At 34.4% G+C, this 25,778-nt stretch overlaps 2 protein-coding genes across 3 annotated transcripts in view; one reads left to right on the top strand and one right to left on the bottom strand.

Annotated features, from left to right (window-relative positions):
• Positions 1-25,778, top strand: part of LOC118205541 (uncharacterized) — a 208,359-nt gene that overhangs the window by 19,116 nt on the left and 163,465 nt on the right. The window contains exon 1 of one of the 2 annotated variants that reach the window (XM_085808264.1): positions 25,025-25,568. The exons of the other annotated variant lie outside the window; for it this stretch is intronic. Coding sequence (XP_085664390.1) covers positions 25,299-25,568 — 270 coding nt within the window. The 5' untranslated portion in view covers positions 25,025-25,298. Of the gene's footprint in view, positions 1-25,024; positions 25,569-25,778 lie in introns of those variants that run through there. 2 annotated transcript variants of the gene reach the window in all.
• On the bottom strand, positions 14,146-25,461 carry LOC118199060 (protein SPMIP1-like). The gene is made up of 4 exons (XM_035370852.2): positions 25,321-25,461; positions 20,631-20,719; positions 19,087-19,354; positions 14,146-14,465 (listed from the first exon to the last, which is right to left on the bottom strand). The coding sequence occupies exons 2-4, from the start codon at positions 20,700-20,702 to the stop codon at positions 14,305-14,307; spliced, it is 501 nt and encodes a 166-aa protein (XP_035226743.1). The 5' UTR covers positions 20,703-20,719; positions 25,321-25,461; the 3' UTR covers positions 14,146-14,304.

Below are 25,778 nucleotides of genomic sequence, written 5' to 3'. Positions count from 1 at the left end.
TTGGGCTGCGGCTGAGCAGAGAAAAGCAGAAGAAATAACCGAACAAGAGAGAGCAGAACGGGAACGGGAGCGGGAGCGAGTTTTTGAATTGGAAAGGTTAAAACCGATGAATGTGGTTCAGACTAATAGCCTAGCTTCCACGGTTTCGAAAGTTGAACAATCTAGAGAAAAAAAGGTTAATTTGAAAGATCTAGTACCGCGTTTTGAAACGAGTAATATAGATACTTCATTATTCTTTATGCTATTTGAGAAACAAGCTCAAAAAGAGAAGGTTAATGAGATTGATTGGGTCTCGCAATTAATTCCTTTATTACCTTACGATGTAGCCCAGTTAATAGTGAAAGAACCAGCGGATAAAGGGGACGATTATCAGCATGTTAAGAACTTACTCATGCAGAGATTCAAGCTTAGTTCTTGGGCACTAAAAACAAAATTTGAAGAACATTCTAGAAAAAACGGAATGTTATGGGTGGATTTAGTGTATGAATTGAGAGTGTATTTAGGGAATTGGTTGGTTTCAGTAGAAGTTCAAGATTTTGAAAGTCTTAAGGAACTTATGCTCACTGAGCAAATTAAGCGGCGAGTCCCTCTAGAAATAAGAGAGCACTACTTAGACAATTGCGAAGAATTTAAAACAGCTTCCATTTTAGCAGAGAAATGCGACAAGTATGAGGCTTTGCAAAGAGATATGAGGAAGTTAGAACAGACAGCGGGGTTAAAGAAACCATTTGAGAAAGATAGAGAGCGGTATATAAATTCTAACTGTAGTTCTAATCAGAAAAGTAGTGGTCATCAAAGAATTAAATCAGAGGAGCATAGAAAAGTGGAGGCTCCTAAAAAAAAGCAAGTTTTCAATGAAGCAGGTTTCGAGAAACAGCGGAAAATAAGGTGTTACCAATGTGGAAAGGACGGACATATCCGACCTAACTGTCCATCGCTGGAAAAGAATAAGGCTAATCTGGTGAATAATCTAGGAACGGAGAGTTTAGGAAAATATTTTGAGCCGTATTTCAAGAAAGCAGTAATTAATGGGATAGAGAGAGAATATCTGAGAGATACTGGAGCTGGTATAGATCTGTGTAATAGTACTTGGATTAATACTAATGACTTATTAGGGGAAACTGTATGGATGAAACAGCCTTTGGACACAGAATGTAAATGTTTACCTTTGGCGAAAGTAAGCAATGAAGGTGATTTTGGTGCGGTCACCACAAAGGCAGCGGTTACTCCGGTAGAGTTAGATAAAGAGTACTATTTGTTAGGGAATAAAACTGCACAGTTGATTGAGGAAATTAGGGAACGACCTGTTCTCTTGAATGTTGCGGAGACTCCTAGTCAGGCGCATGCGCGCAGGAGTTTAGAGAGAGAGACTACAGAAGACTTAGATTCCAGATCGGAAGAAGAGAAAGAGATAGAAATTGAAAGGGTCGTTAAAAATGAGCATTCGGAAGGAGGTTAACCAGTAATACGGAGGAGGACATTAAAATTCCAGACATCAGTTTAGAAGAAAGGACTATTCTTGCGGATGTTTCGCCAGCAGAATTCTCGGAAGCACAAGCAACAGAAACTCATGATAATGTTCAACACCAAACAAAATTTATTATATCGCATACTTGAAGGAACACAAGATCTGCAGAGTTCGATGTTCGAAAAACCCACTTCTATCAAGACGTTTTCTTCTGAGAAATTGCTTCCAAATAACCTTGCTGTAAAAATGATGTTCAATTATAATGCTGAATGAAATGCATATGCTATATGGCGTGCAATGTATAAGGAGACATTACCAGCTATTGGCGAGTTTTCTTTGGATGAACTGACAAATCATAAAGTCCGGAAAAAGAAATTGGGATCTCATCCAAATATAGTTGTAAATGTTGAAGAGTGTCCTATCTCAGTGATTGATTATTCGAGATCAGATCTACAGACAGCAGGAATTTTAGCATATGAAGTACATGGAGGAGCCAATCCTTTTTGTTCTGTAAACTGTTGTTTGAAAAATGATTTTGTAGTGTTTTGGAATTATATTTTTGTAGATTTAAATTTTTTTGCATAGTGTGTTTCATTTTCAAAATGGTTAGAATCAAATGTTTAAGTATTAGCATTGTGTAAAATTTGAGGAATATGCTTTGTATAAGGCATACATTAGGAGTATTTTAAATTATTTTTGTTGTATTTATGCGGTTATGTTATCTAGAAATAAGTGCAGGGTAATGTAACTGGCTTCTCTATTATCACTTAAATAGTTACCACTTGTGTTTTGAAAGCAGTGAAATGTATTTAGAATTTTTCCTTAAATAGTCAAGAAAATTTCTTTATGAGGGGAGGAGTTGTGATAGGTTTTTCTCTGAGAATTGCATGTAGCCATTTTTTTTTTTTTTTTTTTTTTTTTTTTTTTTTTTTTTTGCGTTCAATAAAATTTTTATGCTGTGTTTTGTTTTGAACCTGATGTCACAACCCAGGTTTTGCATAGCGGTTTCGGCCACTACACCACAGCAGTAAATATTAAAAGAACTTACATCTGAGTTTTTTAGCAAGTTCGGAATTAAGGTGTATCATTCTTCTGTGTGTCACGCTCAAAGCAATTCTGTTGAAAGGTTGCATTCCACCTTGAAAAGGGTATTGAAGGCTTTGTACTTGGAAAGCGGGAAGGACTGGGAAGAATGTTTGCCATGTGCTTTGTTCGCCCTCAGAACTGTTAGCCATGAGAGCACAGGTTTTAGTCCCTGCGAGTTAGTACATGGAAAAAATTTGAGAATGCCTCAAAGGATTGTGTATGAAAACTGGTTAGAGGAAGAAAGTCACTGTGGCAGACCCCACTGTGGTTGAGTATGTTCTAGACTTAATAAACAGATTAAAGAAGTGTCAGTAGCTGGCTGTAGAGAGGATGAAAGAGTGTCAGAGTAAAAGGAAACTCTGGTATGATCGCAACGCTGTTACGAGAAGGTTTAAGGTCGGAGATCTCGTGCTTGTTTTAGCCACGTCTAAACCACACAAAATGGCTCTGAACTGGATAGAGCCAGGTAAAGTAACTAGTGTGATTTCTGAAACCAATTATACGGTAGAGATTCCAGGGTTAGCATAGCGGTTTCAGCCACTACACCACATTATCTTGAAAGGAGTTCTAAAAAAAAGAAAAAATTGAAACAGTTCCAACAGCTGCATAACAGCAGTTTACAATTAGAAAACTTGGATGAAGTTATAAAATCAGCTAGGATTGACACCTAGTGGAGTTTAATTGGAAAACTGAAAGGTGCTGATAGAATTTTAAAATATAGTGAACTGTCTAGAATTATGTTGGCCATCTTGATAGTTCCATAGTAATGCAGAGTGTGACAGGAATTTTCAGTGTTGTTGCGAAAACGAGGACTAAATTTAGATTTAATATTAGTGATGACACATTAAAAAACTTTTTATTAGCGAAAGCACACCTACGTGGCAATTGCTATGAACAAAATTATGAAGTTTCTTAACGAATGCAAAATCGGCCATTTAAAACATTGAAACATTTACATTTGAAACAGCAGACTGTTGCCCATCTATAGAAACTTAGCTTCGCAACAACAAAGATATCGCCTTCATTTATTATTGCAAATTAAATCTTGCTTAATCCTTTCCGAAATTTTTTCGAGGAAATAAGTGTTTAAGATTTACTTCGTAATTTTTAATATAGATATTTTGAGTTTTTATCTATTTTTGCCTTCTCGCGAAGCGAGAACTGAATTAATTGAATGAGAAATACTCAATCGTCTGTGAAAAACATTTTTGTTTTGTTTGCTTAATTTCTTTTATGCATCATCCTAGCTTTATTATAGTATTTGAATAGAGCATGTGGCAACGATTAGATAATTCTATTTTTTAAATGATATAAATTTTGTGCATTATGAGTTATAATATGAATGAAACAAAATACTGTTATGTGAATCTAGCGCCAGAGTGTCCCTATGGTAAACAAATACTAGAGTGAATTTTAAAGAATGCATTTATTCTATTGCGGTTTATGCGCTGTAGGCGAAGTAGATTTAATTCAATCCAATAAGTTTAAATGAAATGCAAGAAAAAATGCGCATAATTTAATATTCCGTACAAGGAAGTCATGTGGTGTGCACATCAGAATTTTTTAATTTTAAGAATAATTTTTTTATGCTCTGTTCTTAAGTTGTAAGAAGAAAATGCATCTTTTTGTGATATTTAACGATGCACATATTGAGTTTCGATGTGCTTACGTCTAATAAATGTGTTTTATTAAACAACTTGAGTCTTTAATGAATCGTTATTGACTTTGGAGTATTTTTGAGAGGCAACTATTTGCCAATGATGTAGCAAACCGCTACAAATATATCTGTGCCGGCGAAAAAAGCAGATATACGATGATCTAGAATTATTAAACGTTATTATTTATTCTACATATAACTGTTTTTAAAAAAGTACAATTTTAAACAATTAAAAGTTTTATATGTATTATAGATAAGTTGATATATTTATTAATAATATAATATTATATACAATGAGAATATAATATTACTAAAGAGAATATAATACTACTGAGAATATAATATTACTAATTAATTGTAATTTAAAAATTATTAATTTTAAATATATTTTCCAGAAATCAATCAAACTAAAAACTGAAATTTTCCGGAAAATCTTGTTTGGAGACCATTTGGCGCCCCTCTGCGAGCGGCGCCCGGGGCATCATACACCCCCTTGCCCCCCCTTCGCTACGCCACTGGCAACAGTTTGAAAAGGGAACCGGCATTTATAGTGAACCAACGCAAAATGCCAAAACGAAATTAATAGCCCTTCTCAACAAATTGCCCGTTTGGACTAACAAGTTGAAAAGAAAGGTCAATAAATCCTTCTCAAAATCAACTGATATAAAAGCTAATTTTTTTGAAAAATACTTTTTTCATAATAGAAATAAAAGCTGTTTTAATGTCACAATTTAATGAAGATATATAAAATTATCTAGATACATTCCGATTTCCAGTCACTAACTGGTAAAAAATTTATATCATTACACGTATTTTAAAGGTTAGGTTGGATTACGTTAGATGGACTCTGGCAAAATACATGAGGTCGATCTACCCAAAGGGAGTGATAATTAGGTATCTAAGAAAGGGCCAGCTTGGCATTTAAATATATAAATGCTGCAGATATTCCATAAAAAATATCTAGTTTAAAAAACAATGCTATTTTATTAAAAGTCTTTGAAGCAAAATCGTATCTTTTAAAGATAATTCAAGAATGCAGTTTAGCATCTGAATTCGGAAATCGTGTTCAAAATATTATTAAAGTTGTCAGTATATTAGTAAATTGTTAAAATATTATTGAAGTTGTGAGGCTGAAAGAAGTTTAAAAAATTTTTAATTATATATTGGATCATCCGGAAAATTTTGTGGTTTTTCAAACTGAAACGCGTTCTTTTCTAATTATTTTGCTGCAGCTGGCAAGCAGTGACCTTGATTCATACGAATACTTAAATAGGGTCTTTTCTGCTCACGTTGCATAATTCTGACATGTGTTGCAGTTTAATTTTTGTTCACTGCAGAGTTGAGGATGAAGAATCTCAAAGTTCATTTTCGTCATGTTATGCTGTTTTGTTTTAAAAAAGGAAACAGACGATCATAAAATTTATGTTATATGTGGATAAAGTGCTGTTTCTGAAGACATAGCTCGAAGGTGGTTTGAGAAGTTTAAGAGTGAAAATTTCAGCCTCGAAGATAATACCCGCATTGGATAATCCTCTGTTAACAAACACCCAGTTAGAAGACTGTTTTTGAGAATCCTCTTTACACAACTATTAGACTAAATATTTTGAAACTACAGCACATGATCCTTTGAAGAAGATTGAGTAGGTACCAAATCTCATTTCCCAGATGACAGTTTTAAGAGTAAAAATTGAAGCAGAACTGGTAAAAGTGAACGATAGTCGAAGTGTCGTCTTCCATCATGGCAATACTCGACCCACGTTTCGATGATGTGATTCAAAGACTTACTGAATGAGGTATTTTGTATCACCCTCCTTATTTCTCTAGATCTTGCCTCCTCGCATTCCGTCAGTAGTTCGTCCGTTCAAGAATTACAAAGAATTACAAAATATTTGTTAAAATTTGCGATCTTTTGCTGTGTTTGTATAAAGTAAGTTTTGTAAACTTAGAAAATAAGATTTGTGATCGCCACTAATGCTTCAATTCTAGTTATAAGGATAAATAAATAAATATATATATAAAAAAAAATTAGAATTGCATATTTCATGAAGCTCTCAATATCGAAGTTTTGAAAGTAAATCCCTTCGAGGATGCTCGCATATGTCTGAAATGACCAAATGTTCAAGAAATTGAAAAGTAGCGTTTGCCACAATTGAATAATATTGTACGGAGGCAACGGGGATGATTTTAATCATTTTTAACTACATTTCTCAATAACAGGTGGCACCACTAGCGAATGAAATGATATTTTATAGGATATAGATGATAGCGTGTTCTAATCATCTATATCCTATAAAATATCATTTTCACTCCTTCCTTATCCATATACAGGCACGTATAATACATAAAAATCAAGCGCTACAAACGCACCTGAATATTTATTTTTATTCCGTGCAGGTTAAATATGCTATTATTTTTACAAACCATGTATCTCGATGCTTGGAAATAGTTAGGCAGCTAACCAAATTAGAATTTTGATGTGCTGCCATCTGTTGACACAAAATATTACTAAATATAAAGTTTTATAAATGCAACAAAATTTCGAAACTTCCTGTCTGATTAGGATCAGCCATCCAAATAATTAGAAATCCTCATAATATGGCTGATTTTTTATTATATTCAATCTAAATTCGTATTTGTTGTAGCGCAACTTATATCCCTTTTCCCAAGTTTAGTCTGCTTTATTTCAGAAAGATTTGGGATTTTAAAAAGTGAATTATTTTTTAAAAATTTCCGTTAAATAAAGACCAAAACACAATTATTTCGACAATGCATAAAATGGAAACCCTTTTCATTCCATCTAAATATACAGTTTTTATTGGTTTCAATGACAATAAAGTATTGAAATTAAATTTAATTACGTCAACTTAAAGAGGAAATTTTATCTGCACTATCTTCAAAATTAGTTAGGTTCAAAGGCACACCGGGCCTCTGATCAGGGGAGCGGGGAGTACCCTGAAAAGGTACTTTAGGTTTTTAAGTTTGTGTAACTATACACAGGATTGTTACGTATAAATATGCTGTATTTATGTTAGAAGCGCTGAATTTAGTAAAATATCGAAAAAGGTTTAAGAACTTGACGCCAGGAGAAGTGGCCTTAATGTTCAATTCAAACTTAAAAATCTGAATGTTTCAGTTTATCAGTACTTTCTGTTATAAACTTACAACTGAAACAGATTCGGTACAATAAATATTAAAAATTTGCAAAGTAATCGCACCTTATTGAAACATAATTTGAAGAACTTTAGAAGTTGATTTCAAGCCTCATGGAAATTTTTGATGAGACAGAAAAAAATAAATCTCTGTGCAAAATTAAAATGTGTTCAAATGTTTCAAGAGATATTTCCATAAAGCCAGTGCTTCTTAAAATAAATGGGAACTACGATTTTGATGCAGATGTAGCTCGATGATCAAGGAAATGGCGCTCGGAAGAGCGCCATAGTATTGTGCATCAGAAATTTCAATCAATTTGTCGAACAATGAATAAAGAATATTATTCCAATACTTTGCGGCATTTGCATGCAGAAATGCGTAGAAAACGCCCAGATTCTGGCGCGATAACGCATCTATTTTACAAAGTAGGAATACGCCTTATCGTGCGTCTGGCTGAGAACTGTGAGCCAGATTTTGAAAAATATAGCTTTGCAAACTCTGCTTCCACCAGACACTGCGACCCTCCCCGGAGAAGGAGTGAAGTCGCTAAACACTGGTAGTTTGACCGGAGTTCGAATTCGGCGAACGGCTTCGCTGCATTGGCGTTTCCTTAATTTCTCCCATGTGTAACGTAGATACAAGCGAGCTTCCCTTAGAAAGTTCTCCACGATGGCATCCCTTCCCTTAGGCAGATAGCCCCTTGTGTGTTTTGTCATAATCAAATAAACCATACCAATCGCCTGACATAGCGCTGTATGACTTCTTTTTTAATTTCCTTGGTAAAAATGCTGCTTTGCGTCACGCTTTAAGGAAATTCTTTGTCGATCTTAAAGAGATTTCACGAAGAACATTTCAAGACATGTTTTGAGTACTGGGGGGGGGGGATGTTGACTTAATGCATTATAGTCGGAGGGGATTACTTTGAAGGGGATGTAATGCTCATTAACGAATGAAATTAAATTGTATTTTGCCAAATCGTGTTTAATCTATATCACGGAATCTTTCTGGACGCCTCTTGATCATAGTGTTATACGGCAGCTTTTTTGAAAATTTGTTTATTGCTTTTTATTTGATATCAAAGCTTTAACAAATATTTTATGTGATGCGTATTTTTATTTTTGTTTGTGCTTGTAGCAGATATTTAATAGGTATTTCATAATATATTCACTTTTGTTTTTGCTTGAGTTAATCTAGCATAAAATTTTTATTTTAATTAAAAAGTAGTAAAAAAGAAATATGGGTACTTTTCCGTTATGCCGGCGCAAGCGATAAAGTCGCCAATAATGGTACAAACGATGCCAAACGGAATATTCTCGCTGGTAACCTTTTACGCCTCATTTTCGAAACAAGTCGCAGCTTTTTCTTATCAGATTGATTGTTTCTTTCAATACTGGCATATAATTACATAGGATTTTTATCAGATAGTACAGTTTTATGTCTAAGGCTATTTTCGATAATTAAGTCAATTAGGATGCAATCACAGCGCTTACCCGAAACCGAAAATATAGAAAAGGTAAAGTCAAGGGTTAAATTCATCAATTCTAATGAGAATGCATTAGCGAAGTAAAGCACTGCAGTTTTACATAATTTCTGAGTAAGCTATTCGTACGAATTGAAATATTTCTCGCATATAAACTTGTGTTCCAAATTAAGATTTAACTTGAAATTAATGTAGATAATTACTAAGAGCATTAGATTTTTGTAGAGTAGTTTACATGAGATGAGATCACTTGGGTCACGTGATATGAACCGGCGAATCAGGATGTTGAACCATGAAAGCATAGTAAATTCTTAAATTAATGTTTTTTTACAAATTTGTTGTCTTCATTTATTGGCTTTTTATAAAATTTTAAGCGATATTAAAATGTTTATGCCTTCAAAATAAAAAATTCTTAGAACTAACATTTTTTTAAATATTTTTTATGTGTATACTGTATGTTGTCGCCAATAAAGTCTGCTTGGCGAGATTTGCGCCGACGAAACGGAAAAGTACCGAAATATGAATTTCGTACACAGAATTCTCACGACTCAAATTACGCCAAACTTGGCAGTTTAGCGTAATTTTAGTCGTAGAATTGAAATATGGAAAGCGATTGCCATGTCATTTCAGAAAAAGTCCGATTTTGTGTCAAAATATCTATGTTAGAACAATGCTATGTATAAATCTAATGCATATCCTACGTCGCGCTTTCGAGACATGAAAAACGAAAGTGGAATTTCGTCAATCGACCCAGTAGAACGGGAGACGTAGAACTGTCTCATTTTTTTTTTCGCAGTGTACATCATATTTTCTGTTCAGGTTACTTAGCAGAAGTAGCGGTTAAATTGTAGCACAGAGTGAGTGCGTTTTTGTTCAGTTCCAGTTAAAATAAAAAGGTTATTAAAACCTTTGCAGTCATCTGTTCTTTCAAGACCTAGCGAAAATTCTCTACTTCATCTATCAGTAGGTCTACCAGTTTATGATTCCGAAACACATTGGAAGACTCTACAGTGTTGCCACTGCTCGCTTTGAAACCGTTGAGTTTGTTAATAAAAAATTCATTAAAATTATAAAGTCTACTTCTCTTAGGGAGCATACACTATAGTCAAAAAGACTATTGAAGAATTATCTTCTAGCCTTGTGGAACAAAACAAAAGTCAGAAGAAGGGTGTATATTTTATTCGAACACAACTTAACAATGTCAACTTAACAGTTACCCAACTTGGGTTTACACAACCCAAGCACTTCTGGCTTAACAGAAGTACCTAACGATGAACAAATTCAGAATGTAGTAGATTAGCCTAACGACTCACCGGATAGCTTAACGCTCAAGGAAGGCTCTGGTTTTAGAAAACCGGCGAGATAAGCCTAAATGGATAGAATCACTCAACGCCGTTAAATCAAGTCGCTAACAATCACGGCACAACGTGGCCTGGAATAGGCTGGCAAACTCTAAAACTAACTTCCGAAACTCTTGTTTGAATAGCACTTTTTTCTACCTGAAAAAACGCTCGCTGCCTCATTTACATTCTGGAATGAAAAGCGTGAGTGAAAAGAGAGTAATTAGGAAAATGGCAACTTTAAATGTACTGTTAATTAAAAATAAGCAGATAAACCTCCCAAAGTTTTATAAAATATGAAATATAACATTCGAAATTCAAAATATGGGCTTCTGGTGCACATGTTCGTGTGGTGAATTACATTATTCAAAAGTTGACGCCCGTTTTTCAAGAAGCGAGGAACATACATACATACATGCAAGATTCTTTATTGTTTACTTTATTTAAAAGTAATGCAGGGTATTAAAATTTGGTGGCAACAATTTGAAAGTGATTCGCGTTTATAGTGGACGACGCAAATTTCTGTTTCGGGACTAATAACCCTTTCGGGCTAAAGCTCTTCTGGGCTAAAATCTGTACATATCAGAAAAGAACTTTTCATTAAAAAAAAAATTAAGAATAATTTTTTTCATGAAGTAATAAGTAAAAGAATTTTTGTATTAAAATTTCCTTGCATAAACACATTTGTAAATAATGTATAGTATGCACAAATATTTTGCAGCAAATAAATATTGTCTAGCACACATCTTTGAATGTCCTGCCATACTGGCCAGGTTCTTCAGAGTGGATTTTGTCTTCCCGGAGTGCCAGCTTCTACATTCTTCGAGGACCGTCGATGTCGCTAAGGCTGATTTAGATACTTTTCGCCTTATTTCACCTTTCTGCACTAACTTTTGGACAAGACAACAACAGCAAATAGATATTTTATTCAAATTGTGCGTTTGCGCGTCCAATTGCCGCCGCGCTTAGCTTGCAAAGCTACAAGCTGTATACCGGCTGTCTTCATTTGTTCCTTCATGTAGCGATGCAGGGACAGAAATGCTTAAGTGAGTCCTGAAGAAAGGATATAATACATAAAGAACAAATTTTTCTACTAAACTGGAAGACTATATACACAATATTTACAACCATTTGCTTTGCATTAAATGATTGATGAGGGGGAAGTCAAAATCATGCTGTATACGCATATTCAGCTGAGATTTTGGACAGAGCAGATGCGAAAACACATTTAAGCTTTATGTAGGAAAATGTTGGTTATCTCTAAGCATGAAAGCTGCAAAAGGGCGAAGATGGCAGTCCTCATGGAGAATCTCGTAGCTGAAAAGTTCAAAAGTGGTTCATTATATTACATTCTTGTGCTTCCTGATAGAAGCGTTCATTGAGTTTTATAAGAAACTTCGCCAACGTTTCGATCTTAAGGTCGTCGTGAAGACATTTGTTACGCACATAGAAGGGCATTCGTAATAATGCAAAGATGTCTGCTTTGCACCACTTGAAGCTTCTTAAGTTCCTTATCGGAGATAGTTGTCCATGCCGGCGAAACCATGCCGGCCGAAAGTCATGATTGGTCTGATAACGGAGAGGTAAATAAGTCTTTTCTTGTTCAGGTTCAGTGAAGAGTACTTCTTAATAGTTGGGTATAAGCATTTGATGATTTTAAGTGCCCTGTCACACACATTATTAACATGAAGTGTCCAGTTAAGGCGGTCATTAAATAAAACACCAAGATATTTGGCCTGGGAAATCACCAGAACAATGTCGTTGAACAAAGAAAGTTGTTTTCTGATCGGAGTGCTCCTTTTGTGTTTTCCGAATGATCAAGAGCAGTGAATTTGACAGGAAGAGGTAGACGAGATAGTTTATTATATTTAGGGATTGTAACTGTTTGTACCTACGGTAATAAAATCTTTTCAGAACTTAGATATGAGTTGCCATTCCTTTTTATCCAATGCTTGTAAGCATAGAGCAAATATATGTAGTACAAAGCTTAAAATAGATTAAAATGTAACTCAAATTGTATGTTCATTACAAAACTTTGGACGCATTTCTGTATTTTCTTCCATTTTCATGCCAATACAACCTAGTTCGCAATAAAGTAATTACTTTACAAACACATTTCTATAGTCTATAACGTAATTACTTTATAAATATATAACGCTGTTATGTAAAATACATTTTAGAAACAAATATATTTTACATAACAACGCTCACAACTTTTACTTGTTACAGTTTTCATCCCTGACCTCCAATTTTATTACTGATATTTAAAATAAATACATTTTCTGATCTCATTCCCAATAATTTATGCTTTTTGTAGCAGGAACACTAACGTGTTTTAAGGGAAACCATATCTAAATCAATGCCTGTAAAACTGAATAATAAGAAATAATATTATGCGTACCTGAGATGTAATATTATATATGACACCTTATATGGCAGTGCTGGAAATATTCTTTTATTTTAATAATATATAAATATTCTGTCTTAGAAGAAGAATATTAATTGAATAATTTTCTGTAATTTAATCTTTTTAAAACTTTTATAGAATTTCACTCAAATCTATTTTCACTTATTCATGATCATTTTATTAATAGATAATTGCCTTTTTTTATGAGCAGATACAAACTGAGTGGTGTAAAATTGACTTGGGACATCCGTAAGCTCTTTTGTTATAGGCTCACCAGTAATAAAAAGATGTTTGTATAATTACTTATTAATTACAAATTTGAACCATCCTTAAAAGAGGTGCATTCTGGGCTATGAATAGACATTTTAAATTCTTTGACTACAGTAAAAGCTAATTATACCTCTTAAAATAAAGTACAAATTATGAGATTGTAAGTATTTATTTATTTTATAACCACTTATTTCATATTAACTAATTTAGTCTCTTTCTCATTTTCCGTTTCCGGCCCGCTAGCTGAGCGGTGAAATCTCTGAATATTGGTATTTGCGACCTGGGTTCGATTCTGGGCGAACGAGCTGGCTGCAGGGTTTTTTTTTTTTTTTTTTGGTTTTCTCCATGCGTAAAATATATACTAGTCAGTTTCTACTTTAGAAAGCCCTCCGCGAAGGCATCTCTCCACTTAGGCAGATTAGCCCTGTATTCTTTAACATAATCTATCACATCAAACATTTTCCGTTTTCCTTTCAGAGTGCAAATTTTAATTCGTGCGTATTCAAATGAGGTAGAAAGACATAGTATATTTAAAGGAAGGTTTCCGATTGTTGAATCAGAGCGTGTTCCGTCCGCTGAAGGCCATGTTACTACTCGAATTGCTTAGTCTGCAATATGCGGCGTTGCGTTATTCTCATCATTAGGCTTGTCACGCCGGTATCAGGCGTGAGCCAACTTGAACGGTATTCATTGTGCGTAGCCCTTGGCTAAGTTCGGATTTAACTTAGCTTGACTTTGAATTAATTGCTTTTAAGATACGCCAGAAATGCTGACTGCTTTTGCAAGCACAAAAAGTGCCTTCTGTTAAATTCTGGGTTTTAATAAAAGGGTCTAGTTATACCCTTTTTACGTTTCTCTGTCTTCGTACTGAACATAGCAATACGTCGCTTAGCTTTCAGCTTGAGACCGAAGTTAGTTTATGCTTCCAAAGTAGCCGAGCCTCTACAAAACATAATATAAACATATTCGTTTGGTTTCTGGCTGTCATCATCAAATGCAAAAGTTTCAGAAAACAGTGTCAATATCATTTCGTAGTCTTAAAATTACGCAATCTTACGTAAAGTCTCATAAATTTTTAAAGGCAATTCATAACTTTAAAAGGCCGTTCCCACTGGGGTGTTTACCTGAGCTAACGGAGACAAATGACGTAGCCGACCCATCACATGGAACTGACTCCGTTAGCTCAGATAAACCCCAGTGAGAACGTGGTCCTTTATGGTTATGGTGCTATGAGAGTTACAACTAACCAACGTTCAGCTATACTCTTGATATAAATAAGTATAAAAATCTAGTTCATTTGTTTTTTAATAAAATTCTTTTAAAATTACGAAATAATGTACATTATCCTTGTAGTGGTTTTGATTTCTTGTTCCGTCTAATAATTAAGATGCTTTACTCTGTGTGTGTTTAATTCAGCTAATGATATTTAAAAAAGTAGGTTCTTTTTTATAAACTTCCATGTCTGGGACAATTTGAAGGGATGTTTCTAGCATAATTCCAGCCGTATTCCCATGAACTGCAAATAGGAAAATGGAACTTCTCATCAGGGCTTAGTTCATACCTGTGTTTCAGATACAAAGCTCTGCCTTCTCCATCATGACTTAAACCTGCAAGGACAAGAAACGAAATAAATTTTTAAAAAATACGTTTTTCTTATTTCGGAAATAATTGTTTACAGAGATCTCGCAAACTGACGTTAAGACTTATTTGCCACTTATGTCAGACTTAAAGGTAACATATATATGCTCAATTAAAAGAATTTTTTTTCTTACCACACCTATTTTATACAGCTAGATGCCGTAGGGTGTAATAAATCATTATTCCGTGAGACTAAATGCCACAGTACACATTGATGTTACCTACAGATAACATACAAATCAAAATACATTGACTTATCAAATACATAAAAATATCCTACCTACATGCAAATAACTGCTGTTACTTACATTATTAATAGGTAGTACCTACTTATGTTTGCAGATTTAGTTACATTAATAGATACACAATATTACCATATATTTTAAACATGCAACTTTGTTACAATTCATAAGTAATATCTAAATACTTTCACAATTCCAGATTGTGAAACGAGACAGTTGTATGCAATTTACTGTGGCCTAAGTATGAGCTGCATGTCCTATGTCATAAATAGCCATGTAGAAACTATTCCGTGAAACTGTGAGCCGTAGTTCACAATTATGCTACTTACAGTTAACTACCATAACAATATGCATTGGCCAAAAAAAAAAAAAAGATACTTATAGTTATCCGACCTAAATAAATATAACTACTCTTACTTACAATGTTAATAAATAACAGCACCTACTACTTTGCAGACTTGGTTTCATAAGGACATACTAAGAATTTACTACTTATTTCATATAAAACTTAGTTACAGTTCACATTATAGAAATGCACAGAGACAGTTGCATAAAGTCTACTAACATTAGCAACTAACGTCATGCAATACTGATTACAGAAAAATGCAAAGTAGATACTGTGCAAGTGTAGCACCCATCTACCAATGTGACACATGCATAAAGCTGCATGCAAAAACTTTACAATCACACTGTAGAGGAAGAAGGACATATAAAAAATATATGCAATGCCCTCGCCGGGACTCGAATCTCGGACATCTCGAATACTCGCCGAGTTTGCTAAGCACTACACCACGAAGGCATGCAAAGAAAGGGGGAGAAATACATTATATACTTCCCGTTTAAAAGGGCGACAGGAAATTAAGGGACCCAATCGCAAAATCCTGGTAGTGGAGAATCATCATCCACGACCATTTTAGGAAGAGCTTCACTGTAGAGACATTACGTACTTTTTTGAAACAAGAAGACGTGAAAAATGAGCAATGCCCTCGCTGGGACTCGAACCACGGATCTGTCGAATACGCTGTGAGCGTGCTGACCCCTACAACACGAAGGCATGCTAAGAAGGCGGGAGAAATACCTCATAACACTATCAAAAACATACCTTAAAGCTTATATTAACAACAATATTAGAAGCCTCTCCATTCCCTAAGAAAGGTGATAGCCAATACATTCAAACTGTGGGCATTATAAAGAGTGGGCCATCTAAGTTTGGAATTTGAATCGGCTATTAAAAAAATCTAATGAATATTTTTTAAAAAATTATAAGTTTTGTAAGACTTTTACTGTGTAAATCTCAGTTACTGTAGAAAGTGACGAGTCTTAAGAACTAGATAGCGAATAATCGCTTAAGTTCGGGCGACAAGAAACAAGAAGATAGAAGGGTAACTAACCCTTTATTACTCCAGTAAGATTTAATAAAACTCCGCCTGGGAGTGTACAAACAAAGCCGACACTTGGGCTTGAACTTAAGAGACTAAGAATTAAACTAAAACTAAGATTAACTAAAGAAATATAGCCGAAGCTATCAAGATTCAAATCGAGTTGGCCCCTTAACTTATTTGACTACGAAGCTTAGCAAAGGCCTGAGTACGGCCGAGCGTAATAAGAGCTTTGAGAGAGAGAGAGAGAGTAGGCAAAAAGGCAGACGCGCGTAAATCAGAAACTCCGATTCTCTCCGACTTTGTAAGTAACTTCGTGGTTTAAATATCGCTCCTCCTCATTAAATATTCAGCAAGATTCTAAAACTACGTTCTGGCCGAAAGTAGTAAGTTGAAGTTAAGAATTTGACAGGAAAGGAAGTTGAAATTTAACTGTTAATAAAATTAACATAATCCTTAGAGTTTATTAGAAAGATTGGACATTTTAATTTAAGAATGAAACACATCATTCAAATGACTTCCACAGCTGGTTTGACAGTAAGTACCCCATCTGATCAACCCAATTTTACAGTACATTTTCGCTTGCAGATTATTATTACTTACAACGATATTGCAACCAATAATTAATCTGTTGGTTATTGGGTAATTACTCGTTGTATTAAGTAATACATAACGAGTAACTGTTTGGTGTGGTTTTGGGTCCGGCGGCATCATTGGGCCATTTTGGCGGCATCGTTGGGTCACCAAGGAGCCGCAGTTACCGTTATTAGCGAACGGTACCGTGCCATGCTAAACGAATTTTTGTTTCCAAAAATTGAAGAGGATGACGTGGGTGACATTTAGTTTTAACAGGACGGGGTTGCTTTCCACATAGCCAATGTAACCATCGATTTTTCGCACTGTTTTGGAAATCGGACAATCAGCCGAAAGGTGGCCTCGGAGCTGTGATTTGACCCTGTTGGATTTTTTTTGCGGGGAACCATTAAGGATAAGTGTTACGCTAACCACTCAAGAGACGACTGATGCTTTGAAACAAGAAAATCGAAGTTGCCATTCATGCGATTGGAGCCCAAACAATCGAAATTGTACTGAAAAATTGGTTTGATCGGATGGCGTACTGTCAAGCCAGTCGTGGCAGTCATTGAGTGATATTGTGTTTCATTCTTAAATGTAATATGTAATCTTTATAACAGACTCATAATTTTTATAAAATATTCATTGGTTTTTTTTTTTTTTTTTTTTTTTATAGCTGATTCAAATTCCAAAAGTTAGATGGCCCACCCTTTAGAATGCTTATGTTACACCCAAAGTGCATTTATTGCACATACACCATTATATTCTTGTTGACTATGTTGAACATGATGTATAGTTTACAATGCAGAATGACCAACTTAATAATCGCTGGCAAGGAATTTAAATGGAATATAGGAGAACTACATATTTTGCTAAGACGTATCACATGTGGTGTTGCATTCTCGAAAAAATTTGATGGAATCCAGAAATAAGTATTGCAGTATACTTGTGTTACACCAACTATTTATAAGACACATACCCAAGATTCCATACAATTCATGACCGATTCAGAAGTATTTTGTTCCGAAACAGCTCTATTTATCATTCTAAGTACGTCAATTGGGACATTATTCAAAATTTTTAGTAGACTAAGCAAGAACTTTTTTATTAACAAACTTTTGCTTAAATGATTGATTCTCTTTAAAGCACACCTAAGTGCTTTCTGGATACACACTGAGAATATACATAATGAGATACCTAAATAAACTATATACAGACAGCATAATTCCAGACTAAAAATAGCGCTGAAACATTCAATTACTAATTAGTAACTCAGTTATATATATAATTCTTTTGTCATACAGTTGTGAGCAGGTGCATTCATTACTTTTACAAGAAGCACATACCACACCGCAACATAAAGAGTAACTATATGTGCGGATATAGTGACTAATTAATACCAGTACAAACAGGACTGCAATTAAAGTTGTTTCTTAATGGACATTAAAACAATATTGAACATAATGCCAATAATGATATAAATATTCCATATTAAATCAGTTAAAGCATAACTGTAATCTGGTTCTAAGAAGAGACGTGGGCTTAGTAAAAATACATCATAAAAAAGCATATCCAAGACAAGTAAACAAACTTTCTACAAGTGGGTGAACTGTTTTCTGGGCTTTAGCCAAGATGAAAATAAGCAAAGTTTTTTACAGCTGCAAAATTATGAACGAATAGTATTAATGGCTAAATGTTTTTGAGAGATGATAACAAATTACTTCCTTGCCTTACGTCTCCTGGAAACACTTTAAATTCGACTTAAACACGGGAGCTAAACTACTATAAAATAAAGCCCTCAAACAGTTATTAGTCTAATTTTCATACGGAGTAGTATCCTAACGGAACAAATTAACATTTCAAATGTCTTGCACTGGGCATTAACTTTACCTTCCTTTATTTACGTATAGGAATGAAGAAACGTAGAAAATTATTATGCAAATAAGGGAAAAAATTCACATTGGTCTTAACTGGGAATAAACTTGCTGAGTTTCTTTTATTCCGAAGCTTAGTTAGGAATAAAACTGTTAAGGCCGAATTAGAAACGAGCTTGATTAGTACTAATCCTGATGAAAGAAAGTGAAAACCATTTTTGTGTCTTAAGGTCTGTTCTGTACCTCCTTATTAAACGGTGACCGCATAAACCTTTCGGTATATTTGAAATTTGCACTTAACAGATTGAGAGATTATGTTTGCCATGTTTGGAGACTGAGCACAATGGTCATTTTAAAAAGAAGTACTACTATCCACCGTAATTTTCTAACTGACATCAACGCTAGTCAATAGTTGCAATATATTCAATTCAAAGTACTCTTCTTAGAACTACTGTTTGTACGATGATGTTCTCAACTTCCCATCAACTTTTGTTTTTTTACGCGTAAGGAAGCTTTAATTACCTTGGTATATATATCTCTTGCTTTCTAGAGGAACAGGCTTCATGACATTCGGTGGCTGTGTTACTCTGGGGATAGTTCTTGAGATGGATGCTGTAGATGTAGGCCAAGCTCTCTCTTCTCTGGTTGGCATTTTTCTGATACACAATGGCTGATATAGGCATACGTCTTCTTTATCCTCCTCCTCCTCATCTCTGGGGTCTTCATCCCAGTTGACCCCACCAGATCTCTCAGATAAGGCGCCATATGTTATGTTCCATTTTAAGCGAGTCTAAGATGGGGAAATAATTATTAGACATCTTCATCATTAAATCTGTTTTTTATAAATGACTTTTATAAGTTGTATTGTAGAGTCAGTAGGTTTTTTTTTTTTTTTTTTTTTTTTTTTTTTTTTTTTTTGAAACAAAAAAATGTGAAAGATGAGTAATGCCTTCGCCGGAACTCGAAACTGGACCTCTCGAATACGCGCCGAGAATGCTAACCGTTTCACCACGAAACCACGCAGAAAAGAGCGAAAAAATACCGTATATACTCTCCCTTTTAAATGGCGACTGGAGATTAGAGGTCCGAATTACGAAATCCTGGTGGTGAAGAATCATCATCCACCACCTTTTAGCTCGGCCGCCACTGTAGAGTCTTTAGTGTTTGTTTTTTTTTTTTTTAAACAGAAAACGTGAAAGATGAGTAATGCCCTCGCCGGGACTCGAACTTGGACCTCTCGAATACGCGCCGAGTGTGCTAACTGTTACACCACGAAGGCATGCAGAAAGGCGGCAAAAAATACTGTAGAGCGTTATTATTTAGAAAAGGATTCGAAGAAAACACGGATAAAGGTATTGTGTTAAAAATATTTTTCTACAGTCAGTACTTACAGAATTGTTAGTTTCTACTAACCACCAATTTAATGGAAGAACAGTCAGTTTATATGAGTTGTTATATGAGAAAACTTATTACATCGAGGTTCACACATACTCAGGTATACTCATGTAAGTTTGTAAGGTATTTTCTTGCTCCTTTCTGCATGCCTTCGGGGTGTAACGGTAGCACACTTGCAACGTATTTGAGAGGTACAAGTTTGTGTCCCGGTAAAAGTATTGCTCATTTTTCATGAACTCCTGGTTCAAAATAATGTAATGACTCTACAAACTTACATACATACTCATGTATTTGGCACTTCATCATACTTAATATATACATAATAATAGTCGCATCATACGTAAAAATACATCATGCATACATAATAACACATAGTACACAGTAATGCATCATACATAATAATATTTGGAAATTTTTATTCATCATACTTTGAGTCGTTGTATCAGGCAAGGTTGTTAAATCGAGGTACACACATAGTCATATAAACATACACATGCGTACTCGTGTATTTGACACGCATACACTGTGTATTTGACAGTCCATCATACTTAAATCTGTTAAATGAAACATATTTAATAACTTTAAATCTCATTGTTCGCATGAGCTACTTTTTTTCGTCCACGTTGACTGAAAGAGAGTTTTTAAAACAAAAATATATAAATACTAATTACCTGGTTTTCCTTGTGAATCGCTTCTGTAAATGCCTTTTGAAAAACGGGATCAAACATTTTACTTCTCGCCATGGCGAAAAGGTTGTGCCCTTGTTGCAGAAAAAAAAAAAGATGAAATGTACAGAGTTTGAGATCAGTGGAAAGTAAGCTTAAAGAAAAGTAGAAACATATGCCTAATTTTCATTTTGCAATTGTAAAACTCTGCTTATGATTTCCTCTGAAGACACAAGAAATTTTGAACTAAATTATCTGAAAATTAGTCTAGATAGAAAGCTACATATTAAAATGAAAGAATAATGTTTAAAATTTTAATCCACGACTTATAGCACGTGATTATTTGCATTTGAAGCTAATAAATTTATGTGTTAAATTTCCCAGCAAGCGGAAAAACGTTTTTAGTTAAAGGTATGTTTCGTATTTTACTTATATATTTCGAATATTTTTATTACTTCTTTTTATTTTTCTTATATAATTTATTAAATATATCACAGCATATTTTCATATATTTTTATCATGTTTTTTTTTTTTTTTTGTGTGTTTTTCATATAACGTTTCTTATACTTTAATTTGGGAAAAATGCAAGTACTTTACTTTTTCATTTATCATATAATTCTCGTTTAATAATTAAAATTTTATCATGGAATTTATCATGGATAATTAATTTCCATGATAAATTTTATCATGGAATAAATTAATTTCCATGATATCGGCCGTCGAATTGATCAACCACTGTCACGACAATGTGGAATTAATGGGCTGCTGAGTGTCATACTGAACGGCATGCAGGATCTCAACGCCCTCTCATGACTAACGCCCGAGAGGCGTTAGTAAATTTATCATGGAATTTTAAATTGCTAAACATTATTGTTGATATTTGATAATGTTTGCACAATTAACGATAAATATCGCTAGTTTGGCAATCTTTATAAAATAGCATCCAAAATATCGCCAAATTGCGCCAAGGTAGTGGCTCTAATACGTAAATATATTTAACTAAAAATATTCAATATTTTTATGAAAGGACACTATCTTTTTTTGTGGGGTTCATTATATTAGGCAGCTGGCTGCGCATGTTTCTGAACTACAATAAATATTTAATCGGACAAAGAAATTATGTAGAAAAAGAAAATTATAATAGTAATAATAGTAAACAAATCTGAAAGGTTTCAGATTTTAACGATCGCCCAAAAGGGCTTATTAAGCTGTTTTGCGATCTCGCTGAGCTCGTACTCTATCGGTCTGTTCTTGTGCTCACTCATGATAACCTCCCCTATTTTTGTCTTTTTAGCTTGATTATTAAGCATCGTTTTCTTCGCAGTTAAGCCAACTACAACCAAATCACATAATTTTTAAAAACGTATAGCAGTATGTGTTTAGAATTCTCGATGTAGTGTTAAGTGTTAGCTAATGTTTTGATATTTTTTTCAGTCTTTTCACACTTTATCATATCAATATTCAATTTTCTGAGTTAAGATAGCTAACAGAAAATTGTTTTTGTCTTTTTATGATTAATTTTTTTATCTATTTATTTATTAAATATCACGTTCTTTGCACCTACTCCACATAAAATTCAATTCAACAGCAAGTTCACAAAATATCTATTTTTGTAAAGCATACGTTTAGATTTTTCGGTAGAGTGTTAGAGGTTGATAATAACATATTTTTATATTCGTTATATTATTTCTTTGAAACCTAGCCGCTTAAAATAATTATAATAAAAAAAGAAAAAAAATCATATAATGATTTTAATGAACCCAGCTATTGTAATTTCATAAAAATACTGGAATATTTCTACACTGCTAGCCATTAAAATTGCAACACCATGAAGGAAAGCAAATACAAAAAAGATATTTATTGTACGTAAACGGTATAGCACGAAGACAAAATGATTAAAATTGTAAGCAGTTTGGGGGTTTACAGGAGGGCGAAATTAGTAGAAAGAGCTGCCACCGCAGGCAGCTAAAACGGCTCTTATCCGGTTAGGCATGGAGTCGAATTGGGCTTGAATGACAGAAACGGGCAACTCTTTTCATGTTGCTTTAAGTCCATGCCATACTTCATCAACTGTATTAGCTGGAGAGGGGTGGCGAGCAAGTCTCTCAGCAAGCCATGACCAGATATTTTCAATGGGTGACAGATCTGGAGACTGTACAGGTATAGGCCAAGGCAGCAGCAATCGAATACCCTATGTATAGAGGAAGGTCAGAACATGACGAGCAACATGTGATCTAGCATTATCTTGTTGGAAGATGGCGTTTGGCGGGCCTCGCAGATAGAGCATAACCACTGTGGATGTAAGATTTCAGAAATATACCGATCTGAGTTCAAATTACCGTCGATCCCAACTAGAGATGTGCGTGTCGTTGGCCAATGGCTGTCCAAATCATCACACCAGGTGCAGAGCACCTATGCCTATATCGAATGCAAGCAGGCGACGTGAGATCTCCTCGGACACTCCAGGCACGTATACGGCCATCAAAATACTGCACGCAGAACGGGCACTCGTCTGAAAAGACGACATTGTGCCACTCCTCTAGCCAGCTTCGTCGTTCGGCGCATGAGAGTCGCCATCTCTCTCTATGCTGTATTGTCAAGGATAGCCGAAGTAATGGTCGCCATGCTGATAGGCCACGCTACTAGACTCACAGGCGGATACTGGGCATGCTTCAAACATGCCCATTTCCTGACTCATGGTCCTTGATGTGGTTTTACGGTATTGCAAGGCTGACCTTACAATATGTCGGTCCTTTCGGGCGTTAGTCATGAGAGGGCGTTGAGATCCTGCATGCCGTTCAGTATGACACTCAGCAGCCCATTAATTCCACATTGTCGTGACAGTGGTTGCTCAATTCGACGGGCGATATCATGGAACGATAATTTACACTCTCGATTGTCAACGATCCTGCTTCTATCGAATTCCGACACTTGCTGGAAAGCATTTCTTCTTATTCGAAACATAACATGATAATCCGAGCAAGCTACGACCTTACAAAGCGCTTTTCGAATGAGAAATCCACTATACAACTTTTATTTTATGCAGTGCTTTAGATGTCGTTTCTTTCTCCTGGAGTCGTCTAAATGCTATCTCTTCTTGCTTTCATGTGGTTTTGTACTGTTTCGTTCGTCAGATTATTCTTTCCTGGTGTTGCAATTTTAATGGCCAGCAGTGTAATTAGACTTCTCACGATCTTAACACATGTTTATTTAAATCAATCGCATTAAAAAGTAAAACAAAATTCTTAAGAACTGTGTTTATTACTTTTAAATTATAAATTATTACTCAATAACCTTCCAGATTAAATCTGAAAGTATGTTAGGCTTTATTGAATTCAATACACTGGCGTGCGGAAGATAAAAGTATTTTATTTCTGGCCGTGGCAACACATTGCTTTCGTAGAACCAAGTTTAATAACATTTATTACTAAACCTGAAACATAAATAAATACTTTGCATCTTTCCGAATGGCAACAGTCTCGAGCGCTGGAGATAAAAATGTTTTATTTTTGCAGAGTGTTGACATTGCTCGCTTTCAGATCGTTGAGTTTGTTAATAAAAAATTCATTAAACCTTTACAAAATATTAAATAAAAAGTAACAAAACAAATTGGAAATTCAAAATTCGGGGCAGGTGTCCATGTGTGGGTGGAGAACTATGCTATTCAAAATTTGGTTGCTCTAGGTACCGTCGCTTTTTCACAACGCAAAGGAATATCATACATGCAACTTCTTATAGCCATATAAAATTGAGAACTGCATGCACATTAAGAAAATAAATGTTTTTTTTTTAAGTTACAATTCTTTTGTTTTCATTGCTAAATGAACCTTATAAACTGATTACATAACATTAAGGCAGTTGTTAGCTTCAAATATTTTTCGTAGTTACAGTTTTAGTCAATAATATGAAACAAATAATAAAGGGAATATGATAGAAAAAATCATTTTAATCTCACATTTTTTTTATTTATGCAAATTAAGAAAATAAATGAGTTTCTTTGAAAAGTAATAATTATTTTGTTTTCATCGCAAAATGAATTTAACCCTTATAAACTAACTACATAACATTAAGGCAGTTTTCAACTTCAAATATTTTTCGTAGTTACAATTTTAATTAATAATATGAAACAAGTAATAATAGGAATATGAAAGAAAAATTTATTTCAATTTTAACTTAAGTCGGCACATTTATTTAAGACATTTAAGTATTTTTCTGCACTTGTATGCGTCATGAAACTGCATATGAATCCTTTTCATTTATTCTTCTATATAAATGACAACTTGTATTTTCATTTGTATCATTCATTATACGCATGCATAGCTCGAGACAATAGCTTTCTGTTCAACATGATCATCATGAAAGCATGAATGTAAACAAGTATGATTTTTCCCGCGAAGCAGTCATTTGTCTTTTGAAATTTTAAGTCTTGAGAACTGCAATGTTGCTTGGATACAATCAAACCCGTTTTGCACTGATATCGGATACAACGTTGCAGAACTGCGGTAAACTTGACATTTAAAATTTACTGAAGGATCTTTATTTTACTACGTAAGAAAGATTAATCAAAGAAAGAATTCTAAATTTACGTGCAAATATTTCAGGCAAACATCATAACTGGTTACTAGAACTTGAAAAGAATATGTCGGTGACAGATTTGCATCAGAAAGAATTATAATGGAGGAGAAAATAAGCTCACCGGTGTTTTCGCTACATACCGCTTTCGATTCCGTCAATTTAAATATTACCTTACGTGTTATTTTTACTCATATCCAAAGCAAATATAAGACTCAGACGAAAGTACCGACTAGTGCTGGAACTTTGGAAATGAACATTCAACACGATGTACAGTTAAACGATAATGAAATCGCAGTTTCATGTATTTTTCGAAAGACTGGTGGCAGAAGTATTCGAACTGGAGTTGAATCGTTGGCTAATCTGTTAAAGGTAAATAAGATATAACTTCCAAATTTATCTGAAAGCTGTGATATCTAACTGATATCACCGGAATTAAGTATATAGGGCTTTACACGATAAAATATTTATTTTTCTTCCAAAACAAAGCAATGGATAAGATATACTGAAGCAGTGATAGGTATGGAAATGCTTGATAAAGATTTAATGTTGCGTTGTGTATTTTTATTTTATTTTATTGTT

Source organism: Stegodyphus dumicola, chromosome 1 (assembly GCF_044657685.1).
Source record: "Stegodyphus dumicola isolate Sdum_Otavi_A_Nest chromosome 1, ASM4465768v1".
Classification (NCBI taxonomy): domain Eukaryota; kingdom Metazoa; phylum Arthropoda; class Arachnida; order Araneae; family Eresidae; genus Stegodyphus; species Stegodyphus dumicola.
The sequence above is the reverse complement of the archived record's forward strand: the minus strand, read 5'-3'. Positions and strand labels throughout refer to the sequence as shown.

Bases quoted from the DNA above. Each gene is read 5' to 3' on its own strand.
- LOC118199060 (XM_035370852.2), bottom strand. From the start codon at position 20,702: ATGGCGAGAAGTAAAATGTTTGATCCCGTTTTTCAAAAGGCATTTACA. The intron at 19,355-20,630 runs GTAATTAGTATT...TCCCCATCTTAG, and splicing joins CGATTCACAAGGAAAACCAG to ACTCGCTTAAAATGGAACAT. The intron at 14,466-19,086 runs GTAATTAAAGCT...TTGTCCTTGCAG, and splicing joins CAAGAGATATATATACCAAG to GTTTAAGTCATGATGGAGAA.